At 37.2% G+C, this 25,133-nt stretch overlaps 1 protein-coding gene across 2 annotated transcripts in view; it reads right to left on the reverse strand.

Annotated features, from left to right (window-relative positions):
• The window catches only part of SH3RF1 (SH3 domain containing ring finger 1), a 164,720-nt gene that overhangs the window by 51,565 nt on the left and 88,022 nt on the right, over positions 1 to 25,133 (reverse strand). For both annotated transcript variants that reach the window (XM_063077065.1, XM_063077066.1), the window contains exons 3-4: positions 3,136 to 3,411; positions 2,227 to 2,322 (exon numbers count right to left, since the gene is read on the reverse strand). In XM_063077065.1, coding sequence (XP_062933135.1) covers positions 2,227 to 2,322; positions 3,136 to 3,411 — 372 coding nt within the window. The remainder of the gene's footprint in view (positions 1 to 2,226; positions 2,323 to 3,135; positions 3,412 to 25,133) is intronic.

Below are 25,133 nucleotides of genomic sequence, written 5' to 3' on the forward strand. Positions count from 1 at the left end.
AGTGGTGCCCGACTCTTTGAGATATATTGTTTTATTTGATCTTCTCAAAACCTCTGGGAGATAAGAGTTTTTGGCAACACTGTGAATATAAAGCAAAAGCTCCCAACACTGATGGAGACTTAAATGTTTGTTTATAAGATAAAAGGAAATTATTTACAAATAAATTTTGTTAATGCAGTCTGTTTTTATGTTGGGGACTATCTGGGCCCTAAAGTAGGCCAAACAAAATGGTTTATATAGCAAGAGGAAGACCATTAATCAGGAAAAAGCCCTAGTTTTTTATTCCTATAGCTTGCTTTGCCACACCTGAGGCTGCCCTGTAAGACAGTCTCTATTATTGAAACAGGTAAATTTTGGTAGGTTGCAACTGAAATCTGCCTCCACTTTATACCCCTACAGGCTAAACTGGGTGTCACTAATCCGCAAATGCTCTGATCCCTGTCAGGAGACTGAATCTGATGGCTTGACATTAAAGTAATGCCCATATGCTCCCAGAGATAGATGAGTTGTTTACAACCTCTTGCCTGCTAAATTCTGGTTAAAATGAGGAAAATGCTCATTTGAAAGAAGAGGTAGAAGAATGAAAATACTTTCCACTTGGGCAGGAGTTTATCTTTTCAATTTAAGCCAGAGTAAATAATCCTAATGACTTGAGTGATTCTAAGTGACTTGCCATTGGTGAATCTTTTATGCCTATCTGTGCAATTTTCTATACCTGCCCAATAACAAAAATATAACAATGCTTTTCATGCATTACAAACCAAGTATCGGTATGTAATATTGATAATACTAACAATTAAAGACAAGTTTACATTACTAATCTTGTGCTTACCTTTGCTCTTCAGTGTAACTATTCAAATACTTGGAAATGCTTGTAGTTTTCCATGACCCACAGTTAGAGTATATAAATAATACACAGGAAGAACTGCATGAGAGTTAAGGATTTTTTTTTTTTTTTCTGTTGTTTAGTTTCAAAGGAGGAAAAAATATTTCAATAAACAAGAACATCTGAGGGATATGGATAAAATTCAAGATCCATACATGTTTTAAATTACTTTCCCATGGATATACAGTAGTCAGACTGATTTTTTATAAAAACTTTGGCAATCTCACTGTATGTGGAGGAAACCAAATGCTGGCTACAATGACAATTTGTCATTTTAGTTTTCAGAATCATGCCAAAACAAACGCCTTAGATAAAATAATGGCAAAATAAGTGATGGTGGTTTTTCTTTTTTACATGCTTAAGATATGTGCTTTGATATTTTAAATAATAGAATTACTTTCAATTCCCCAAACAATTTGTGCTCTCTTACTTTTTGGCTTTATACATGCTGGTCTCCCTACCTGGGTGTTCTTCCGGCCTTAAAATGCACCTTTTCCATTTCTCTTGGTTAACCCCTATTTACTCATTGCATAAATATCTACTAAGATCTCACTTCTTCCTAGAAGCCTTTCATGTGGCCTTAGCTAACCTTGTATGGTTGTTTGGTCTGCTGCATTCTTTCAAAATGGCTACAATTTTGTTTTCACCCATAAATTCTTATTACTAAAAGACATTTAGTATATATGATGTAATGAAATCTACTGTAAACTGTAACTTCTTAGTTCATTTTTAATGTATTTTTTAAAATAATACAATTATGTTACTTTATACATATTCTCTAATAAGATTTCACTGAGTCAAGCCTTCACCACAAGATTTCTGAGTAAAGCTGATTAAAAGGCGGGGAGGCGGCTAAGTAGTTGCTTGGATGAGATGGAGGGAGATTCATTATTCATTTACTTAATACAAGTTTATTGAAGGCCTACTCTGTAAAGCACTTTTCTAGTTCTGATGATGTGGCAGATAATGAAAGAAATAAGTAAACAAATAAATAAGTACACTAATCTGCCACCTTACTCAGGAACTTTACCAACTTTCTGATCCCAAAGCCAGCAAATGGAATGGAACACCTGGAAATATATAGGGGACTGACAGCATACACCAACGTTTAACAAGACAGAGGAATGCTTTTAGCAAGGAGACAGAGTTTCAAACATTTCTCAGTCTTCAATAATTGCAGGACAGGATAAAGGAATATTTCCTACTCCATCCAGTGATCTGAAACAGGGCATTCCTGGTGCTTTGTATTGTACGGACTTCTTAATACTCAAATTGCATAATTAAGATTTATTTCCTAAGCTGAATACTAATATGATTCAAGTTTCTACATATTACCTTACCTCAACATATGAAATTGGAAATATTCCTATTTTGTCTGCCAGCATTCCTTCAGCCCAGTTTTCATCCACTCTGCGGATCACAGTCAGAACATCATCCTGAAGAAACAGCAAATCATCAGTCTACCTGATCCCATTAAGCTTATTTAATTTTCCTTTTCAATAAAGGGACTCAAGTTTTAAGTGTACGTGAACAAAAATGCTATGACATATCTTTAGTACATGAATTCAATGTTTTCAAGGACTAAATGTTAACTATCCGTCAACTGGCATCCTTTCAGAGAGTTGTAAAGCCATGAACTCCTTCTACAAAAGGGCCTGGCTGCTTATCTTATTTAGACCCACAAGTTGCAACCTCAAATGCTACCCACCCCAGCCTCTTGAATTTCTGTTTTAGATTGATTCTCAGATGCTTCTCATTTTCTCTCTGATAATACATCAATTGCCCATTCAAATGTATATCCTACTGCTTATCTATACAAAAAACATAATGTTCTGCTTAAAATCCCAACTATTTTATCAATTCAGTAGATATATTTCTGTGTGCTTTTAAGTAAAGAAATTTATATATAAAATAAGGAAATAACATTTCATTTTGTTATTCGTAATTCAGTACTTTAAAATTCTCGAGTGGCACACATACCCTTTAAAGTGGCTTAGAAATAATTTTAGGCTCAACTACAAAAAAGATACCACATAGAACATCAACCAAAATTATCTTTCATATCAAAAGTCTATACACAAAATTACTTTCCTTGTGACTTAAAGAAAACTGCTTCCAGGTGTTTTTAGAAGCACAATGAGACAGTTCACACATAACTATTGTATCTTTTTGCAAAAGGAAATACAAACCATATTCCCGTGTACAGAGAAATAGCTGGCAAACTGAAAAGAATCTCATTCTAACTTTACCTTTGCAAATGGAAGGCAATCTTTGTCAGCTTCCTTGTCTTTCACTTCAAAGTCATAAAGTGCTTTGCACTGAGGTGGGGGCTGAGGTAACGGTTTAATAATCTGCACAAAGTTGGTGGGGAAAAAGCCATGGATCCCATTGACTTCCCCGTGGTACCAGTTTTCATCCACTTGTCGTCGCAAAATGATGATGTCACCTTTGCTGAATTTAAGGTCTCCAGGCTCTTTTCCTTCGTAGTTGTATAATGCTTTGGCACATGGTAACTGAGGTATACCCTTAAAGAAAGAGATAAATTTTAATGAAAGAATAGTACAAAATTGTCTCTGAAAATATAACTGATCATTGTTTTTAAGTCAAGAACAAATCCACACTTCACTCTTTGAAGAAAATCTCACACATAAAATGATATTGATGCATGGAACCCTGAGCACTTTCTGTTTGTTAAACCTGCCCCCTGTTGCTGGAAAAACTGTTTTAGATATTTTATGCTTGGCTGACCTAACCACGAACTTTCACTTCTGTAATCCAGCTTGCTTCCTGCTTCCTGCACCCATGCAAATTAGGCTCCAGAACTGACCAATGAGCTACGTTTCATAGTCAACCAATCTGAACTAACAGACTTGCATCCTTCATTTGCATAAGAGGACCTAAATGGGAACTTGGGCAGGAGACTTTTGGTTATACAAGGAGGGCTCTTTCCCTCATTCTGGAGATGCTAGTCTGACCTTCCTGCTCTCCTTGCTTGCAAGCAATAAAGTGCTGTAACATCAAAAAGAACTGTGGACTAAGAGCTGCAACACCAAAAAGAGCTGTCAACCAATAAAGAGCTGTTATACTAACACTGGTTCCGGATTCCTCTGTGTGAGCACCTCACAACAATACATATGTGTATCAATAAATAGCAAATACAAAACAAATGTCGGAAGTGAGATAAGAACAGTAGGACATCCATGCACTAGCCATGATTTAGCCTTTTATTCATAAGCTTATCTTGTTCAAGGTTATTAGTACATGAACATATGACTTCTGAGTCTCACTCCCTGGTATAAAATTTTAAAATGCATTAAAAAAAAATCTTAATTTTCTACATTATTTTATTCATCAGGATAAATAATAATCACTGAGAAGAAAGATTTAAACAGAAGCTCATTAACTTACTAACTGCTCTTAAGCTTGATTAATAAATATCAGAGTTTGGCTTTCGGGCAAACCTTTTCCTGATACTGCTGAACTCAACAAGCATTTAATGAGGGTCTACTCTGTGCCAGAGTCTGGAATACAGTGAGTAAGACAGGCACAGTCCCTGCCCTGTCAGAGTTTATAATCTGTAAGTGTTCAAAAGACATATGGTTGGTCTTTGACAGTCTTAGATCACTCAACTTTGCTCTTTGGTTAAAGAGCACTGTTAGGTGAGTAAGCTAAGAGATGAAGTTTTAAATGTTACTGCACTGCACTTTGATTTTAAATGGCAAGCTTAAAATTGTGCATGCATTCCCAAAGCAATTCAATCATCAAATGGATTAAATATGATACTTCCCAATGGCATTGGAGGTGCCCATTCTTGAGCATTAGTTGTCACTTTAAGATCTCTGGCCTCTCTGGGGAACTGCTGCCTATCATTGATTCAGAGGATAAATGGCAAATCAAACATGTCTATAATAATTTACTGAACAAGATTACAGTGTTCCTGCTTTTCATGTTCTTATTCATTTATTCATTCATCCAGAAAACATTTATCGAGTCTTTACTGTTTACCAGGCAATGTGCTAGTACTGAGGATTTAAAGAGGAATAAGCTACAGTTCTCTTCCTCAAGGGATAGGATATTAGAAATAATTATAAAACAATTAATGTATAAACAATGTAATGATAGACATATGCACACTGCTTATGGGAGCAGAGAACACAGGTCTCTGGGTTTGGTAGGTGGGAAATGAAACACTTCCCCAAGTCTTAAAGGATCCATAGGAGCTAGCCAGGCAAAGTTGGAGTGGAGGAATGAAAAGTAAAGTAACAACATTCCAGGCAGAGGGGACAGGACCAGCAAAGTCATGGAGGTGAAGTAGCATGTTGTACAGAGGGCCTGAGGATTATAAAGAATGCAGTGTTCGTGGAGAGGAATTATGGAACATAAAGTATGGGAAAGGTAGGCAGGAGGCCAGTTTATGGAAGGTCTTGACTGACAAGTTAAAGAGTTTAGATTGCTGTGTCCTTCAGGTAGTAAGTTACACACAGATGGACATGGTAAGACCACGTGTCAGAGAGATCAGTCTGGCAGTAGTACAGAAAATGGACATGAGTAGGCAGACAGGCAGACAGCTATGTGCAAAAGCAAAGGCCTAAACTAGCTGAATTTTTTAAGTTTAATCTTTCCAAAGTAGTGTAATAAGTTGCATTACTCATATATCTGCCCCCCCCCCGCCAAAATGTGGATCAAAGTTTTATACCTTGATGGCAATAGAACTTCATAACACAGTTATTAACAACTAGTTTGGCTTCTAGTCAGACATTTAGATTCTGGCCTACACGTAAGCCAAACGTTTTTACTAAATATTTTTGTTTGGAATAAGAGGAAGTAATTCTTGCTCTCAAAATACTACTGGCAATCATCTTGACTTGGCATGGTCCACGTGATGCTGTGGTTAGTTAACTACAGCTGCCCCAAGAGGCCAACATCCTGGGAAGACAGGAGTTAAGCTTTCCAGAAGTACTGACATCCTCACATGTTCTCTGACCTTTAGACCCTGCCTTAAGATCTGGCCTCTAATGGAATGATGCCTGATGTTCAGCCTTTACCTAATCTTGTAAGCAATTCTGCTGTGCCCTTTGGCTTCCCCAGAAAGGAAGTGTCGCACCACAAAATCAAGGCCTTCACAATCCTGTGAACTTCAGTCAGATTCCATTCAGTGTCCAAATTTGTGGAAAGAAGAATTCTAATTTTTCTCTACCTTCACAGATACCTCACTACATTCTCTACTATATTATGTATTTCTTGAAGCCTGGATATCACAAGTTAATATTTCCCAAGATAGGTTTGAGGAAATAATAGTAAATAAACATAGCAAAAAACATTACTATGGGGGGGAGAGAGGGTGAGGGAGTGAGCGAGAGAGAGAGAGAGAGATTGAGTCCTGGCAAGTACTGTACTTAACTATTTGTAACATTTCTAATGAGCCTATGATTGGGTAGTATACGGTACAAGTTGGAAGCACACATCAGAGCCAGATTGCCTGGGTTTGAATCACACTTGGCCACTTATGAGCTGTGTGCTGTTGGGCAGGTTAACCTCTCTGTGCCTCAATTTCTTCATCTGGGTTGTTGTGAGAATTTAGTGAATACATGTATGTAAACTACCCCCAAATGGCCCAGTAGGCAATAAGTGCTACATGTGTGAACTATCATCACTGTCATCATTGCCCAGTGTGAGAAGCCTGTTCATCAGGGAAATGGGGCACCTGACAATGTATTTGTCAGCTGGATGCTTTTCCTTTTGGATGAATTCACATAGCAATTACATTTTTAATACACATTCACCGTATAACAATGCAAAGAATGTTCCTCCTAGGAAGTGTTCAGGATTTTGAAATGTGCGTTTCTGAAGCACACATTTGTTTTCTGAGCAGAACCCATTCATCTTCTCGTTGAACAGAAGAAATTACAAATTCACTGACATGCACCGTTTAATAGGGGATGGCATTTTAGATGTGGCTGTAGTTCATCTTGACAGGGCTAATGTAAGGCATTGGAAACCTGCATGAATTAATTGAAAATCCTATTACAAACTTGGTGACAAATAACTCTATTCACCATTATGGCCTGTTCTCTCGATTTTTCCCCACCTCAATTAGCTCTGTTTGGCCCACTCTGTCCAAATCCATGCCAGCCAAATCCAGGCACCAAGATACAGATTTAGCACTCTTAGAAACCATTCTGAATTGTTCCTTGAACAGATCTGTAAAATTCCAAATGACCCATAGTATGGTTCTTTTGTAACATGCTGATGTGGGAACTACAGGAATTTATTTCTTTACAGATCACTTCCACACACCAGTGGCATAATGGACTTATTAACTTTTCCACAAAGCAAATCTATTAAGTGTTCCTAAAATCATAAAGTATTATTTATTAACAGAACAAGTGGTGAGAAGACTTACGGCAACAGTGATATACATTATGATTAGCCTAAGGTAACATTCCTGTGATGCAACCAAAAATTCATTAATTCACACTGACTTGGTAAATCTTGATTGCTAAGGTTATTTCAGTGATCAATAACCACAGAGAATCATGAAGCTTACGGCAATCTAACTCATGAGCAGACATTTGTGCATCTGGCTGTGTTTTTCTACAGTGTTATTTTTCAATCAAATACTAAGAGGCTAAAAAGCCAGTTTGTGTCAAGTTTCTCAAAGGAAGGTTTCCCACATTAAATGAATTCTACTCTGATTTCAAATCAAGCAAAGTTCAGTGATCTTTAAAAGACTTATTCCCACACAGACTGCAGATGATTAAGGATAAACGATTAAACGACTTGGAAGAGCAATAAAAGAACACATTTTCTTTTTGCAACATCTGAGGGATCAAGTCCAAACAATTGGTTTGATAGCCCAGGACTGTATTTGTGGGTAAAATCCATCCATTCAGAGCCCATGGAGGCACTGCCTTCTCATACATCTCCTTAGAAAGGTCTGAGAGTCGTGTCATCACCCAGGCCCTCTGCCCTCCATGCCTTCGGCAGGCTTTCCAAACTACTGCCTTTCTTCTGCATCCTCTCATCAGGCCAAGGCCTCCGAGGATCTGCACAGTTTACATTTCACTTGGAGACTTTCACTTGGCTACACATGAAAGGGAGGCTTTATAGGAGAGAAAGCCAAAGAGAAACTGACTCTGAGTCTAACCTTGGGTTTGTGGCTGTCATTCAGGCTGCCAATTTTATCAAAAACCTTGGCAATTTAGACAGGCAAAGCATTATAACAATTCTCCTCCTAAAATACATTTCAATAAAGAGTGACTATTTTTCTCATTAAAAAAAAATATAAGTAGGGGCTGGCCAGTTAGCTCATTTGGTTAGAGTGTGATGCTGAAAATACCAAGGTCCAGGGTTTGATCCCTATACCACCAGCAGACAAAAAAAAAAAAAAAAAAAAGAGTATCAAGAAAAGACTGGGTAGGAATTTCCTAGGAGAGTGAATATAACTAAAAGTACATACCTGGAAAACGAGCATGGAGGGAAAGCCCTTACCGCCTGCGGTTCTTGGGGAAGCCTGCCTTGCCACCTGCTTATTATTGCAACCCTACCGCATTTCTATCCCAGTACCAGCCAGACACCAAAAAACAAAAACAAAAACAAAAAACAAAATAAGTACAACAGTGAAACAGCTTTACTTTTCAAATAATTTATGCTTCTAAATTATACCTACAGGTCGTCTTATAAGACATTAAAATCCTCATGCAATCTACACACAAGTATTTTTGATTAAATGCTTTATTTACACTTTCATTTCAGTACCATCAAGTGTATTCCAATATATCTGGAAAAGTGCTACATGATGAGCTAGCTGGGATTCTAACAGGTAAATAAAACATTCACTGACAATTTATTTTATAGACTCTAAATGCCAATGCTCAGATATACATGCAAGACAGCCTCTCTAAATTCAAGTTCCTTCATGCATTTCTTAATGCTCCATAAAGTAAAAAAGATCCAATGACCTACTAAAAAGAAAATCTAGAAGACACTCTTATCGTGGGAGCAACTATAAAATGTGTACAATTTAATAATTTAGTTATATATAAATTGGCACAAACTTGGGCTGATTCCAACTTGACTTTCAAAAACTTTCCAGAAACAACTGAGACACACAAAAAATCATAGAAATAGAAAGTACCACACACAGAGTAACAAGTAGCAAAATGTGTTAAGGAAAGAATTTTTTAAAATGTCCTTTGTACAACAAAATATATGCTGACTTTTCCCAGTAAAGTAAAATATTTATCAAGATATAATAATAGTATTTCATAAAAATACTTATCCTTTAACAGTTAATAAGTTTTAAGTATTGTTCTCAAGATGTCTAGGTCAAATAATCACTAAAATATAATTTGGTCATCATTTGAAATGTTTCAACGTTAATATAACAAAATCTTCCAAGATGAATATTACAAGAAATTTTTCCAAAGCAGTATCAGAAGAGACTGAGAATCCCATAACCCCACAATAGTCCATCTTCTGTTTGCTCTTTCCTTTAACATTTACTTGTGGAGAGCATGGTGCTGGGGAATTTTTATCTGGTAATTATTTTCTTAAGATTCCACCCCACTCCCACCCCAAATTTGCCACATAAAAAATAAACAGAAATTAAGAAAAAACACGTTTCTTCATTCACATTTATTCTTTTTTGTGCTTATTCTACTATCCCAGTGTCCCCTTTTCTTGCATACTCATTTTCGTCAGCTTTTTCCTGAAGCAGACTCTTTCCAGCAAGCCAACCTTTCTCCTTTCCTCCAGATCTGGTTCCCAGCCCACCCTGGCTCAAGAATGTGGGCTGACTAAGGCCTGCCTTTGTGCTCTGCGCTGCCCTTGCTCCTCGGCACACACTGTGTCCACTCCCCTGCTGCCCGCTTGGCTGCGGCCCGTACTCCATACACTCTCTCCATCCTCTCTCAGCCAGCTCCTGCAATCTGATCCACCCACCCTCATAGTTTCTAACCCAACTCTAGACCAAATAGCCATCAGCCAACAATGGCTTTCAGCCTTGGTGTTTTGGTGGTATTAACGGTTTAGGGAAGGGGTAGAAGAAGAGGGAAAAAACCAAAAAACAAAAAACCAAAAAACTAAAGGTGAGAGAGAGGAGACAAAACAGTAACTTTCTTACCAATTTCCCGGGGCTCTACTTTCACCGCTTGTTAATCATTTACATCACTAAGTTAGTTGAGGTCAACAGTGTATGTTCAAATGCCCAGAAATAAAATGAAGAGCAGAGTTTTCCAAACTTCAAAATGAAAACATGATATTAAACTCTTCATTATTATTATTATTTTTTAGGAGCTACAATATAGAGAACAAGTTGAAATGCATCGGCTTGGGGATAGATGAGGTCAGGACCATCTTGATTTCCCTCTCCTACTAGTCCAGGAGAGCCTGAGGGGCACCTAGAAGCACAGTTTGTTTGAAAAGTAACATTGTAGTGGAAGAAGTGAACTAAGTGGCACTGTTTACAAAATACCTACATTTAGTAAAAAACTAGGAACTAAACAGACAGGAAGAAAACCAGCAAGATATAAGCACAGCAGCAAGAATAATTCCTGAACATGGTCTTGTCCACATCACCTATGTCTTTACAATCTGAAGACAGTTCCCAAATACCTCTTAAATCAAATTAATGTTCTAAATCATGATCTTTATGGCCCTCCATTTGGATTGATCATTCCACCTCATATTTTCCACCCTCAGCAAGCAAACAAGTCTGCTGTCATCACCTCCAGCCTCAAGCATGCCATTCTTCCTCCACCAGACTTCACGGAGAACAGTCCATGTCTCCCTCCACCTCCCCACCTTGAGAGTCCCTAGCACTTGTATATGTATCATTTATACATATGCAGTTGATAATTGTGCTGCATTTCTTTCACCTGCACTTTTGTATCCATCTGAAATGACTGCTTCTATTGTTTGTAATGAGATGGAAGTAACAGCCAAGATCAAAGATCTGACTCTTATGCTGGTCAATAGGATGGACCCGTTTTCTCAGATCTAACAGCCACCTGTCCTTCAGGACAAAGCTCAGGCACTGTCTTCTTGGGGAAGATTCTACCAGCCTCAGCCTGCCCAAGTCTGGAAAAAGTACTGCTCTCATGCAACTCAGAGTGTCTTATGTATACTATTACTATGACCTTTTTCTTATTCAGTTTACAACCTGTCTCCCTCTGCTATCTGGAACTTTGTGTTATTAATCTTTATATCATGAGTACCTACCTCAGTGTCTGTGAATAAATTCCTGCTGGATAAACAAATGAAAAAACAAATGTCTCTAGTCAGCTGAGTGCTACAGTGTGGATGGCTAAGTGGGAAAATATTACGTGCAAAGGAAAATCAACTAAAAAAACATTCTGGCTTCCAGTCAAGATGGCAGAATAGACAGTTCCCAGTGTCACTCTCTCCCACAAATAAACCAATTTACAACTATTAAAAAGCAATGACAAGGGCCGGCCCGTGGCTCACTTGGGAGAGTATGGTGCTGATAACATCAAGGCCACAGGTTCGGATCCCTATATAGGGATGGCCGGTTAGCTCACTTGGGAGAGCGTAGTGCTGACAACACCAAGTCAAGGGTTAAGATCCCCTTACCAGTCATCTTTAAAAGGAAAAAGAAAAAAAGCAATGACAGCCAAGCTGGGGCTGCTAGAGCTCAGGGGAAGAGGAGGAGAGACCTACGGAGTTCATGAAGGCAGGAAAAGTCACAATGACAGAAAGAAAGGATTGCTCCCACCATTTCAAGCCCTGGCTGCTTCCAGGCTGGAGCTGGTGAGTGCACAGAGCAAGAGCTGGCAAAAGCCACAGCTGTGCCCTTTGTGTGAAGTTGTTTGGAGATGGCAGGGGAGAAGAGGGCCTTGGTGGCCCCCAGGCCAGCAAGACCACTGACAGGGTTCCCAAGGACCCACATAGGAGTGAGGGGCCACAACAACTGAAAAAAGGAGCCACTCAGGGTACAGTGAGTCATCACAAGGGACCAGCACATGGCTCATCCCTTGGGAAGTGTTTGGAGTGCAGGGCGTGGGGGAGACGGGCCCACCGGGAGAACATGGGGGCACAGCATGGACAGTTGATCTGCCCTCCAGTCAGCACAAGCCCGCTCTATGTAGACTGGTCAGGAAAATAGAACTGCAGGGGGAGCAGTTTGCTGAAAATACTCAGGCCCAGACCAGAGTTTCCACACAACCCAGGTTTTCCGGACCTCAGGAAGTGCTTACAAGGTCAACAATTAAAACCTGAGCTGCACAAAAAGCTTCCCCAGCGAATCAGCAACAAAGCACCGATTTAGAACAACAAGAGGGCTCAAGTGCTAGTTCACTTAGGAAGTTCTTCTATTTCATAAGCAAGGGACAACAAATTAGTTCCAGTGCAGAGTTTAAGTGGTGGGAACACAGAACTGAAAGAAAAAACAAAATACCCACAGATCAGAAAAAGGTTTGATATTAACCAGGAAAGGTCTCACCCCATCAAAGACTGTAAGCCCCCTGGACTCCCAAGCCTGGAAGGGGGAAGGGCCGTGGGCCTCAGCCATGTGCCCAACGAGGGTACCCAGCCCAGTGATGACCACTAGGCCGCTGCTGGATGTGCCTGGGCTCCTGAGCTAGGGCAATGGGGTGCCAAGGGCCTTAGCCATGCCCACCCAACATCATCAGCCAGCCTAGCAACAACCACTGAGCCACTGCAGGAAGCCTCTACCATGCCCCCCCTTCCTCACACCCTATTTCACTCCCCCTTCCCCCCCTCCCCCCAACTGCTCTGCAACAACATCTTAGAATGTAAAAAAGTAATAATATTAATAAATAAATAAATTTTTTAAAAAAGACAATACACACAAAAAAGACTATGGATAATCACACTAACCAGCTTTGAATATATTGCACAACATATGCAAACAAATATTTACATGTTCCTGGGTACTCCTCATGAATGGTAGACTGCTAATTTATCCTTTTGAAACTGTTCTCCTAAGTACACAGTACATAGTGGGCACTTGCTTCTGAGACATGGGAGGTGCAGGAATACTGAAGGAGGAATTTCATTCCAATGCCCTAAAGCTGCTGGGAAACCACAGGAAATATGAGCAAATACTGCACTTAGTGTCCACCTCAATGTGCTCTAGACACATAACTAAAAACATAATACATTCTGGAAATGGGCAATTGAGTGTCTAGTACTAAGCAAAGTGTTGGCATTTGAAAAATGTGAAACAAATTATGCAGCAAACCACAGCAAACAAATATTTTCCTTACAAACTCATTTGGTGGTCATGAGGAAACAGTCCTGTAGCTGATATATAGTGTTTTTCTTGGGTGATCTTAAAAGGGGAGTAACCAGCAGACAGGCAAATCATTAAAGAAAACAAATTTTATGAATTTCTGTAAAGGAAGATAGCTATTGAGAACGCAGTCACTGAAGTAAAATACAGGAAATTCATGTCACTCGTTGCCCTGAATATTAGTTTTCTGTTTCATTACATGTTTAATAATTACCATAGTATCCTGCAGAGAGCAGGAAAATTTGTTGGGAAAGTTCCCTGTAGTAATTGGAGTTAACATCTTGAGGACTCATGGCAAGATGGGGAATATTTCCTGGTAAAAGATCAAGTTTTGACCTATTTGACAAACAGTCTGCCGGGCAAAGAAACTGCCCTTCCTCTGCCCCTACCCAACCAACCCTAACCCTCCCACCTGACCCTGGGGTGCGTAAGGCTACATACAGAGAAATGACCACGTGCCAGGAACTCTGCACAAAGCTTATCTAATCCTTACAAAAACCAGGAAGGTAGGGAGAATCAGAAATACAGAGGGAGAGGGGTATGTGGGAGCAGATTTTAATATTAAATAAAGAGGTCAGGTAAGGCCTCAACCAAATCCAATTGCCTGGTTTTAGTTTTTTTGTCCAGTGTTTTCACTAATACCATAGAGAGAGTATACACATATAATTTAAACTCATATAAATTTATACTCATATAACATTAAATGTGAAAGACAGATCATAGTTTTTAGAATTAAAACATTGTAACGGACCGACTCATAGATGGACAATTAGACAAAAATGGCAAGGCATTTCAATTGGGGAAAAGAAACTCTTTTCAAAAGATGAACAATTAGAAGAAGCCTGTGGTGGGGGGTGGGGAGGATGAGTCGAACTCTATCTCACACTATATACAAAAATTAATTTGAGATGAATTCCAGATTCAATTATAAAAGCTAAAACTGTAAATTTTCCAAGAGAAAACATAGAAAAATATAATGGGGTAGGCCCCACACACAGAAAGCCTAACTAACCAAAATATTGATGAACTATATTTCATCAAAATTCAAAAATTCTATTCATTGAAAGACACATGAAGAAAATAAAAATGTAAGCCATGCGATGGGAAAAATATTTGCGACATATATCTGACAAAGAGCTAGAATCCAGAAATAAAAGAACTCCTAGTAATCAACAAGAAACAAACAATTCAATTTAAAAACACAAAAAAGATTTGAACACACTTCAAAAAGAAAGATATATGTACAGCCATGAAAGGGTACCCAACATCATTAAGTCACCAGAGAAATGCAAGATAAAACTACAATGAAATATACTGCATCCATTAGATGATTAAAATTTAAGGACTGACAACAAGAAATGTCAAAAATGTGGAGCAACTAAAACTTACATACATTGCTGGCGGGAGTCTAATACTGTTTGACAAATTTTTTTTAATTGAAACATAATTGATTATACATATTTATGGAATACAAAGTTGACTATCAGTATTTGTGTACAATATGTGATGATCAAATCAGTATTATTAATATGTTCATCATTACAAATGTTATTTTTGTGTCCATTACCAAATTTCTCCCTAATCCCCTTCCCCTCTGCCAACAACTTCTTATAAAGTTATGCACACACCTACTGTGTGACCCAGCAACTCCACTCCTATGTATCATCCCAAGAGAAATGAAAATATATATCCACATAAAGACCTGTACAAAAATGTTTATCACACCTCTATTCATAATAGAATAACCAACAGTCCACCAACGGGAGAATAGAAAAAGAATTGAATCTTATTCAACTATAAAAAATAAACTGCTGATACAATGAATGAAAAAAATCAGAGTAAATAATATACAATTACATTTATATGACATCTAGGAATAGGTATACTATTATAAATTATAAACCTATTTTATATATTAATCTATTATATATTATATAATTACATTACATATCATAAATATATTAAAAATATATTAATCTATTATATATTATAAATCTATTGTGGTAGAAATCAGAACAGTAGTTGCCCATGGGGGTGGGAAATAAGTGGAAGGAGGCATGAGGAAAATTTCTGAGACTATGGATATATTCTATATCTTGACTGGGATGTTGGTTATCCAGGTACAGAAATATGTCAAAACTAATTGGATTGTACACTAAACTGCAATTCATATATGTAAATTTTTACCTCAGTATAAAAATGTTTTAAAAGGATAAACCAATAGCAGCACTTAGAGAAAAAATTAGAAATGATCATGTATACCAGCTTTGTGGGTAGGTATGAACACAGAGGTGAAGATACAAAAGTACCACAGTAAATAACAAGTTTTACTGGCAGTGAAGAGAATAGTAAAACTGGAAAAACAAGAAACCTGAGGTCCAGAGGTAAGGAGATTAACGCTTAAAAGATGGCTACTTTTCCAAAAGGAAATCCATTGCTAATAAGAAATCAGTGTACATAATGTAGTGTCTCTGTTCTATAATCTGACCCTACACTTAGAAACCAGTCAGCCTTTCAATATATCTAGGATATATTCTGAATCCCATACCCAAAAGGAAGAAACTGTGGTGTACTCAGAGGGGAGAAATAAAGATGATAAAAGTGTTGGAAGATATTGATGGATAAGCTGTAGAAACTGAGATGTAATAAGTGGAGTCATGTTAGAGTAAGTCTTCATAAACAATGAAAAGGTCTTACACAAACACAGTAAGTCTACTTCATATTCACCGAAGAAAAAAATAGGGGCTTAAACTGATACATGCATTATTTAAGTTGGATAAAGTAATTTCCTGAAAGAGTGTTAAATATTGCAATGGATTATATCTCTATCACTGTAGACTTTAGAAAATAGGACAGTATCACAAGTTTGGTTCTGCCCAAAGGCAAAGGAACAGACTATGACTTATGATTTCTAGTAATACTATGATTTCTCTGGCAATCAAACCATTGGAAAGAAAAATTTTATTCTTGATGATTTTGTCCTTGTTTTTTAGGGGTGGGATAAAGGTAGCAATGAGGTATAGGAGAGTGAACAGGAAGAAGACATTTGGAAAGAAAGTAAAATGAGAATATAAATTAGCCTACAGAAATTAAATCAAGCCAGCCTCAGTACTCCAATTCTATCACAACCTGCTACAGTATCATTAGGAAAAGTAGAGACAAGCTCAGCTGTGGTCAGGCACACCAAGCTGCTTTTATCTCATTATTTTTGCTATGTCAGAAAAGTAATACACAATATGTGTGCATTACAGTTACTACTCTTCAAAGAAGTGTTCTGCTAAGTCAATTACGTGTGAAGTTTACATAGCAAGGATTTAATGATTACGTTAGGATAACATCCTCTTACTTTGAAATAAATTTATTACAAGGATATAAAACCAATCTTGTGAAACCCATAAGGAAGAATCGAAGTCTTTAAAACACATAGTTAAGTCTTTTCACTAAAAAACCAAAAAACTCTACATATGCATATGCTTTAGAATTCTGGTTTTCAAAAAATATTACAGGTAATAGAAAACTGAACGTAGAGACAACCATATGGTTCTCTCAGCTAAGCTCTTTCACCTTTGATTAAGTCTGCTGGAAATGGTGCTTTAAAATATGTTGAATGTTACTAGAAGTTATTAATAGCCTTTACTCTTTAATTTCTCTAGTATATGACCGTGCAAGAAATGTTACTGGAAAGAAAAAGAAATATCCATCTGCAATAAATAACTTTTACCAGGTAAAAACTTACCTATTTTTAATAGGTAGATTATTAATTTAAAATATGCAGTTTTGTTGAAACTCCCCTCCAAAAAAAAAGTATTCCAATTCGAGCATACTGATCACCAAAAATAAGAAATAAGAGCAACTTAAGGGGAAAAGGTTTACTAAGCCAGTTCTGACAAGCTCAAATCCAACTCTTATTTTCCTCTGAATAATTAAACAGTAGGATATGAGTTACAGATGTTTTCAACCAAACCATTTATACAAAAATGATATATTATTTTTTATATTTCTAGATGATTTAACATGTAGCAAAGAATACTAAATCAAGCAAGAGTCCATGTGTGTATCTGAGACTACTTTCATTAAGCATTTAATATATAATGCATAAGAAGATAAAAGATGATGCTAGCTGTATTTACAATAATGGAAAATTAAAGATAATGAAAAAAATTGATATTTGAATACCTTTAGCCATGACAACAGACTAAATCACAGCTTTTAAACATCTTACCAATGTATTATATCTGTATTTTTAAAAATTGTTTAAATGTTTTAAGGCAAAGCAACTGATTTTTCATGTTAACCAGGTTGTGAACTCCGTGAGGGCAGAAACTGGATTTCATTTATCTTTGTATCCTAAGAGGTCAAACAAATGGCACAAAATCAACTTGTTAGATGACTGCTTTTCTGCTGCCTGTTATTTCATTCCATGAGTAAAATGGAAATATCTGAAGAGGATCCACTGGACCTAGAAGTGGGACAGGTCTGGTGACGCAGGTTACATTTGTTTCTTTATGTATTCAACCACACTGCAATGAATCATGTTTATATAATCATAATACTGCAAATGCTGTTTTTATGGAACTTCCATTTTTAGTATCAATCTCCACACATAGCAAAGAAGGATTAATTATAGCTACAGAACAGAATATTATAAACTCTGACAATATCAAAATAACTATACTGAACAAAAACCAGGAATTGGCTGGAAGTGGGAGATAGAAGGCATCTAAATTTCACCACCTGGTATCTGAAATTGATACCGTGTAAGGCTTAAGAAAAGGCAGTAATGGAAACATGTTATTTGAGGTTGTAATGGTAAAGTAGAACTAAAGAGCAGAAAACACTATACATGCTAACCTCTGGAAGGCAGGACTAGGATATGAGAATCCTAGCTTTTTGTATTCAAATCATCTTGCTTTTCATATTAGAATCGCCTGTGTGGTTATAAATTTTCTGTCATTAACAGGTATTACTTTAAATGTAAAGTGCATAAGAAAAAGGAATATAGTGTGTAAAAGTCTAATGTGCTTGCTGTAAATTTTACTAGATTATTTTGTTTATTAAATAAATCAGACACATAAAGAAGAATAAAAGATAACTCACGTACCCATAACCTAACTTAAGAAATAAAATGTTTTAAATGCAATTGAAGCCTTCTGTATTTTTCTCCACCAACCACATTTGTTATTCAGAGTCTATCTCATAATAAATAGAGACTTTTTAGTTTGCTGTGCTAAATTCCTTTATGGATACAAAAAAGTAGCAAATAGGCACACACTTTAACAATAAGTCCAATTGTTAAAAAAACAAAAACAAGACACCAATCTTCTCCACAATCATTCTCCCTGCTTCTGCAAGACCTTGTGACTCAATTAATCAATGTGATTTTACCTTAAGAATTATGTCTAACTCTTTACAATAGCCAAGAGTTGGAACCAGCCCAAATGTCCATCATCGGATGAGTGGATACGGAAAATGTGGTACATCTACACAATGGAATACTACTCAGCTATAAAAACGAATGAAATACGGCCATTTGCAACAACATGGATGGACCTTGAGAGAATTATATTAAGTGAAATGAGTCAGGCACAGAAAGAGAAATACCACATGTTCTCACTTATTGGTGGGAGCTAAAAATAATATATAAATTCACACACACACACACACACACACACACACAAAACCGGGGGGGGGGGGGGAAGATATAACAACCACAATTACTTGAAGTTGATATGACAAGCAAACAGAAAGGACATTGTTGGGGGGGAGGGAGGAGAGGGATGAGGGAGGGAGGTTTTGGTAAGGGGCAACAATAATCAACCACAATGTGTATCGACAAAATAAAAGTTAAAAAAATAAATTAATTAAATAAATAAATAAATAAATAAAATAACTATTTAAAAAAAAAAAAACAGTACACAAGAAAAAAATCTGCAAACCATATGCTATTACCATCACAAGACAGCTCTCATGATGATGCCTGTCTCACAAGATGCTTGTCAGGGTGTGCCTGCCACAAAGCAGGCATTTTCCTGTAAGGAAACTAGCTTTCTAACTTTACCAACAGACCTTATTCAGAAAAGTATTAGTTAATGTCAACTCTCTGAGGACTTTCACTCCATCCTCGAATTCAAGCAAATTGAATTTTGAATAATCTATGTCAATGCCTGCATAAACTTTTTATTCAGAGTTGAATATGAGGTAACTGTTTTGAAGCCTCGGTCTAAATATTTTACCAATATTAGAAGTAACCTAAGTTGCACTCTATAATTTTGTTGTATTTCAAACACAAGAAAGTGGTATTGTGGAATGTAACCTAAAAATAGTATAAAAATAAGAACAGAAAATAAAAGAAAACATCTTTAAAAAAAAAAAGAATTATGTCTAGGTACTGATAATCCTGAGGTGCCGTAGATCATGAAGTCTGGAGGGTCAAGCTTTGGAGAAAATAATAAAAGCCTATATATAGCTTCCCTCAGTTCAAGAGGGGGTAGTTTATTGAACATGTGAAATACATTGAAGGTCACTTGACATGTCACCTTCAAAAATACTTACTTCTTATGCAAACTTAAGAAATCAAAGTGTAATCCTAACTACCAGCTATCTAATATTTATAAACTAATTTTAAAGAGGGGGGATGGCAAGTTGACACTGTGAAATCCTCAGAACCTCAGTCGTAAAAACGTCATTAATCAGAGACATGATTTTTAAATGTTTAAGAGAAAACAAAGTCATTTCCCTCTTTCTCACAAATCTTTCAGTAATGTTAAGAGCACCTTCTTGGCACCACTACCAAAGATCTGGCTTTAAGGATACAGCATTATACTTCAACTTTAATTTCCCCTGAGTCATTATATGTGTATATGGAGAAATGGTAACTGGATTCATACCAGAAGCAACCCTATCCTGATAAAAATAAAAACTGGTGCTTTTCAAACTTTAAGGAGGATATGAATCACTTGAGGATCCTGTTAAATGCATATTCTGATTTAGTAGGTCTGGGTGGGGCCTGAGGGTCTGCATTTCTAACAGCTCCCAGGTGATCCTGATGCTGCCACAGGAACCACACTTTCCAATCTCCTCTGCTGGTGCTTTTTTCTCAGTTGCCCCAGGGTTCAATCTTCTGACATTTTCTCTTTTCTATCTAAATTCACTCCCAAGATGATCTCATCTATTTCCTCCTTTTAAAACCATTTACTCAAGCCATTCTCATCCCTAGCTGCATATTAGGATCAACTAGGGATTTATTTTTTCTACTTTTAAAATTTTCTAAGCCCCCCCCCCTTAATTAAATAAAAATCTCTGGGTTGGGTCACAAGCATACATATTTTTTAAAGCTCCTCAATGATTCTCATATAAAAGGCTAAGAACTCTTGATTTCCAGTGTCTCCAGATCTGGTCTCAGCTACAACCTCTCACCTGATTTCCAAGTGCCTACTCCATATCACTTCTTGAATGTCTAACAGGCGTCTACAAATTGACAGGTCCAAAATAGACCTCTTGATCCATCTGCCCACACCAAAACCTGATCCTCTGCCAGTTTTCCCCATCTCAGTAAATAATCCCACCACTCACCTAATTACTTGGGCCAAAGGGCTGAGCTTCACCGTGATGCTCTATTCCTGTTCTTTCACATCCCACATCCATTTTCATCAGCACATTCACCCATGTTTATCAGCAAGTCTGCTGGCTCTAACTTCAAAATATATCCCAAATCAGTCCACTTCTTACAATTTCCACTGCTATCAGCCTAAGCCAAGTCAAAACTGTCCCTATATTGCCACTCTGGACCCTCTAGAGTCTATTCTCCACACTTGTCTTGCCAGCCAATGGCTTTCCTTCCCCCTTACAATAAAATGCAAACTCCTTCTAATGGTTTACAAGGCTTTCCATCATCTGGTCCCTGCTTACCTTTCTGCTCTCTCTCCAACTTCTCCCACCCCTTAACCTTCAACTCCTGCCACACGGGCCTTGTTGTTACTTCCTGACCCCTCCAGGATCCTTCTCTTGTTTCTCTTTCTGCCTAGAATACTCATTGCAGTCTTATTCTTACACTCCATTCAGGTCTCTGCTCTAATATCACCTCAGAGAAGACTTCCCGGGTTATCCCAAAATAAGTTCACACAACCAGCACCCACCACAACCTCCTGACCCTGAACTTTCTACCCTGCTCATTTTCTGCTTATCACTACCTGAAGTTATACTAGTTGTTATTTGTTGATTTTTTTATTGTCTCCACCCACACACCCCAAAACTCTACACCATAAGCCCGAAAACACAGTGAGTTTGTCTTGTTCAACATAGGATCACAGGCCTATGTCCATATCTGGCAAGTTGTAAGCACTCAATGCAAATTGGTTATTATGGATTAAATGTTTGTGTCTCCTCCCTCCACCACCACTACCACCAAAACCATATGTTGAAGCCCTAACCCCCAATGTGATGGTACCTGAAGGTGAGGCCTTTGGGAGATAATTAGGTTTGGATAGGGTCATGAGGGTGGAGCCACTGGGATGAGGTCACGGGGCTAGAATCCCTATGAAGGGATTAGTGACACCTTATTTGAAGAGACACCAAAGAGTTTCTTTCTTCTTCCTCTCTCTCCAAAGGCACACACTGAAGAAAGGCCATGTAAGCATACCGCTAGAAGGTGGCAAGCCAGAAAGAGAATCCTCGCCAAGAACTGAATCTGCTAGCACCTTGATCTTGAACTTCCCAGCCTCCAGAGCTGTGAGAAATAAATGTCTGCTGTTTAAGATCCCCAGGTATTTTGTTACAGCAATCCGAGCTGTCTAAGACATTGGTAAAATGAATAAACAAGTCAGCAGAGTGTAACCTGAAGAGGTGGGCTCTGTGATGTGCTCCAAAGTTCTGTAACAGTCCATCCTTTGGGACAGTCAACATTTTTAACAATAATCTGAATGAAGGTATTTGAAGGCATGTTTAATTTGCCAATGACACAAATTTAGAAAGGAGCACTAGCTAGCTTATATGATAAACACACAAATATGATTTTAGAAGGTTTTCACAGATGATCAATTTGAAACACGCAAAACAAATATTTACTGGATAAACATTAATTTATGTTATCTTATTGTTTAAAACCACTTGCACAGGAACAGGAAAGTATAGAAGACCTGCCTTAACAGCATATTTAAGGAAAAAGACTCAAGAGCTTTTTGTGTCTAAGTTCAATATAAGCCACAAGTAATCCAGATGCTATGAAAATTAATGGGGACATTAGACTGCATGAATGAAATGCTGATGAAAATCAGGTAAAGAGACAGTCCTTCCATGTACTGACTGATCAATGACATCTGAAGCATTTTGTTCAGGTCTGTGTTCCCTAATTTAAAAGGAATATTGGGAAAATGACCTCTAAATATGAAATGGTAAATTGTCTAGTGAATGGTCTAGAAACCATGTTAGAGAACATATGTCTGAAAGACTTAAATCTTAAAAATAAATAAAAACTAGAAAGTGATAACAAATTCAGCATTTGTTGAGCATTTTCAAAGTGCCATCATACATACATTCATATACACAATATATGTATGAGGTAGATGTCATTATTATTCTCATTTAACAGTTACAGAAACCAAGGTGCAGGCAGATTGTGTAAACTACTCAAGGTTACACACCTGGCAAGTGGTGCATTTTGATTCCAGAGCTCACACTTAACAATCAGGAGGTAGTCTAAAAACTTGAAGGGCAGACATAATGGAGCTGTATTAGACTTATTCCTTACTCCTCCAGGGCCTAAAATTAAAACATCAGAAGGAAGTTATAAGGACCAAGCTCATTTCCAATGTAAGGAAGATTTACTCAAATAATGAGCTCCTGATCAACAGCAAGAATTCAAGTGGATCTGTTAGTGTGCTGCCCAGAAAACGGCAGATTTGGGTAGGGACTCAGAGGTCCCTTCCTCCTCTCAGCATTATTCCTCAACAATACATGTTTTCTTTTTGTATCTAAACATCTACTTCAAACTCACAGCAAAAAACACTGAATGGTAATTTTCACAACCCTTCAAACAAAGCACTGTTGGTAAGTTACAGTTGAAAGGATGAAAAGCCATCTTTAAGTGCAGCACTTGAATGTAATTTAATTATTATAAAACAAATAAGGGATGTTATACCATCCTATGTCAACCCTGCACACAACAGCTACCCGGAAGACTCAAGTGTACTTGTAATTACACTTTCATTTTTCTCTTTTTCCTCCGATTTTAAATTCTTTCAGAAAACATAGATCTTTTCCTAAAAATTACCTCAGCTTGTATACTAGAGAATCTTTACTTTTAAACATCCACTTGTACCAAAGAAGATACGTTGCATTCTCTAATTAAATAAGAAGACAGACTATGCAAAGACCAATACTTGCGAGAACAGAAACATTATAAAAAGAAAGAAATATTGCAAGAAAGAAATATTATAAAATTAAGCACTGAAAGATCCCCACACTAATTTTAATAGACACACAATAAATTTGTAAATGCAATGAAAGTTAAGTATATCAAATAAGCAAGAAAGAACACTCATAATCTATCTTATACATCCATGTCACTAAAAGGATCAGTGTAATAAAAACTATATATTAGTTTTAAATTAGGCACATCTTAACTTGTGTGATCTACTACATTAAAAATAAATTAAATATTCAAAGTTTTAAAAACATCTCTATATTTTCAAATTGCTTACATATATGTTAACGGGTTTCCATGAAGTATAGGGGTTAAAAGAGGAAAAGACCCTATATGTATTTAATAGATATAGTTCCCTATGTATATGAAGACCAAAAGCCAAAGAATACTTGTTCTAGATGTTGGAAAAGGCAAGGAACCTGTTCTGCCTTAGAGCCAAAAGAAAGTAATAGGGCTGCCCAGTTAGTTCGGTTGGTTAAAGTGTGGTATTGGTAACACCAAGGTCAAGGATTCGGATCCCCATACCAGCCAGCTCAAAAAAAGAAAAGAAAAGAAAGAAAAAAACAAAGCCCTGCCTACACCTTGATTTTTGGTCCAGTAAGGCTTATGTCAGACTGCTGACTTATAAAACTGTAAGTTAATAAATCTGTGTTGCTTTAAGCCACTAAGTTTGCTATAATTTGTTACAGCAGCAAGAAAAAAATCAATACAGATTTTGGTGCTGAAAGTGGGGTTCTACTTTAATAAATAACTACAAATGTAGAAACGGCTTTGGAATTGGGCAGTGGGCAGAGGCTTAGAAAATTTTGAGCATGGGGTGGGAGAAAAAGAAAAAAGAAAATTTTGAGCATGATAGAAAAGCCTAGGTTGTCTTGAACAGACTGTTAGTAAAAATATGGAGGTTGACAACTCTACCAGTAATAACTTAGAAGGAAGTAAGAAACATTATAGAGGAAATACTTATCACCTTAGAGAATACCAAAATCATTTTGAACAGGCTATTGGTAGAAATACGAATGTTAAAGTCACTGCTGCTGAGGACTCAGAAAGAAATAAAATATTCTTAGAAACTGAAGGAAAGGGGATCCTTGTTATATAGTGTCACAGAGCTTAGGGGAATTGTGTCCTGCAGTTGTATGAAAACAAAACTTGTAAACAATGAAACAACATTTAGCTGATGATATTTCTAAGCAAAGTGTTGTAAGTGCAGCCTGGTTCTATGATGCTACTTATAGTAAAATTTGAGAGGAAAGAGATAGATTGAGGAAAAACTGTTAAACAAAAAGGAATGAGGCCTTGATGATTTGGGAAATTCTCAGCCTACTCGGATTGCAAAAGATGCTAAATTAAGAGATGTATTGTCAGAAAAGCAAAAGCTCTAGAGAAAAAGCGAGGGATATGGTTGGACAACTTTTTGCTTAATATCTCAGAAAGATTAAAAGGTCAGAGTGGTCAGTCAAATGAAATCCTCTGAAGAGATTCAGTATATGATTCATATATCTCCTTGGGGATTATTTGGGAAAGACCTGTGGAGAAGACAAATGGAGTGAATC

The sequence above is a fragment of the Cynocephalus volans genome, chromosome 13, assembly GCF_027409185.1.
Source record: "Cynocephalus volans isolate mCynVol1 chromosome 13, mCynVol1.pri, whole genome shotgun sequence".
Taxonomy (NCBI): domain Eukaryota; kingdom Metazoa; phylum Chordata; class Mammalia; order Dermoptera; family Cynocephalidae; genus Cynocephalus; species Cynocephalus volans.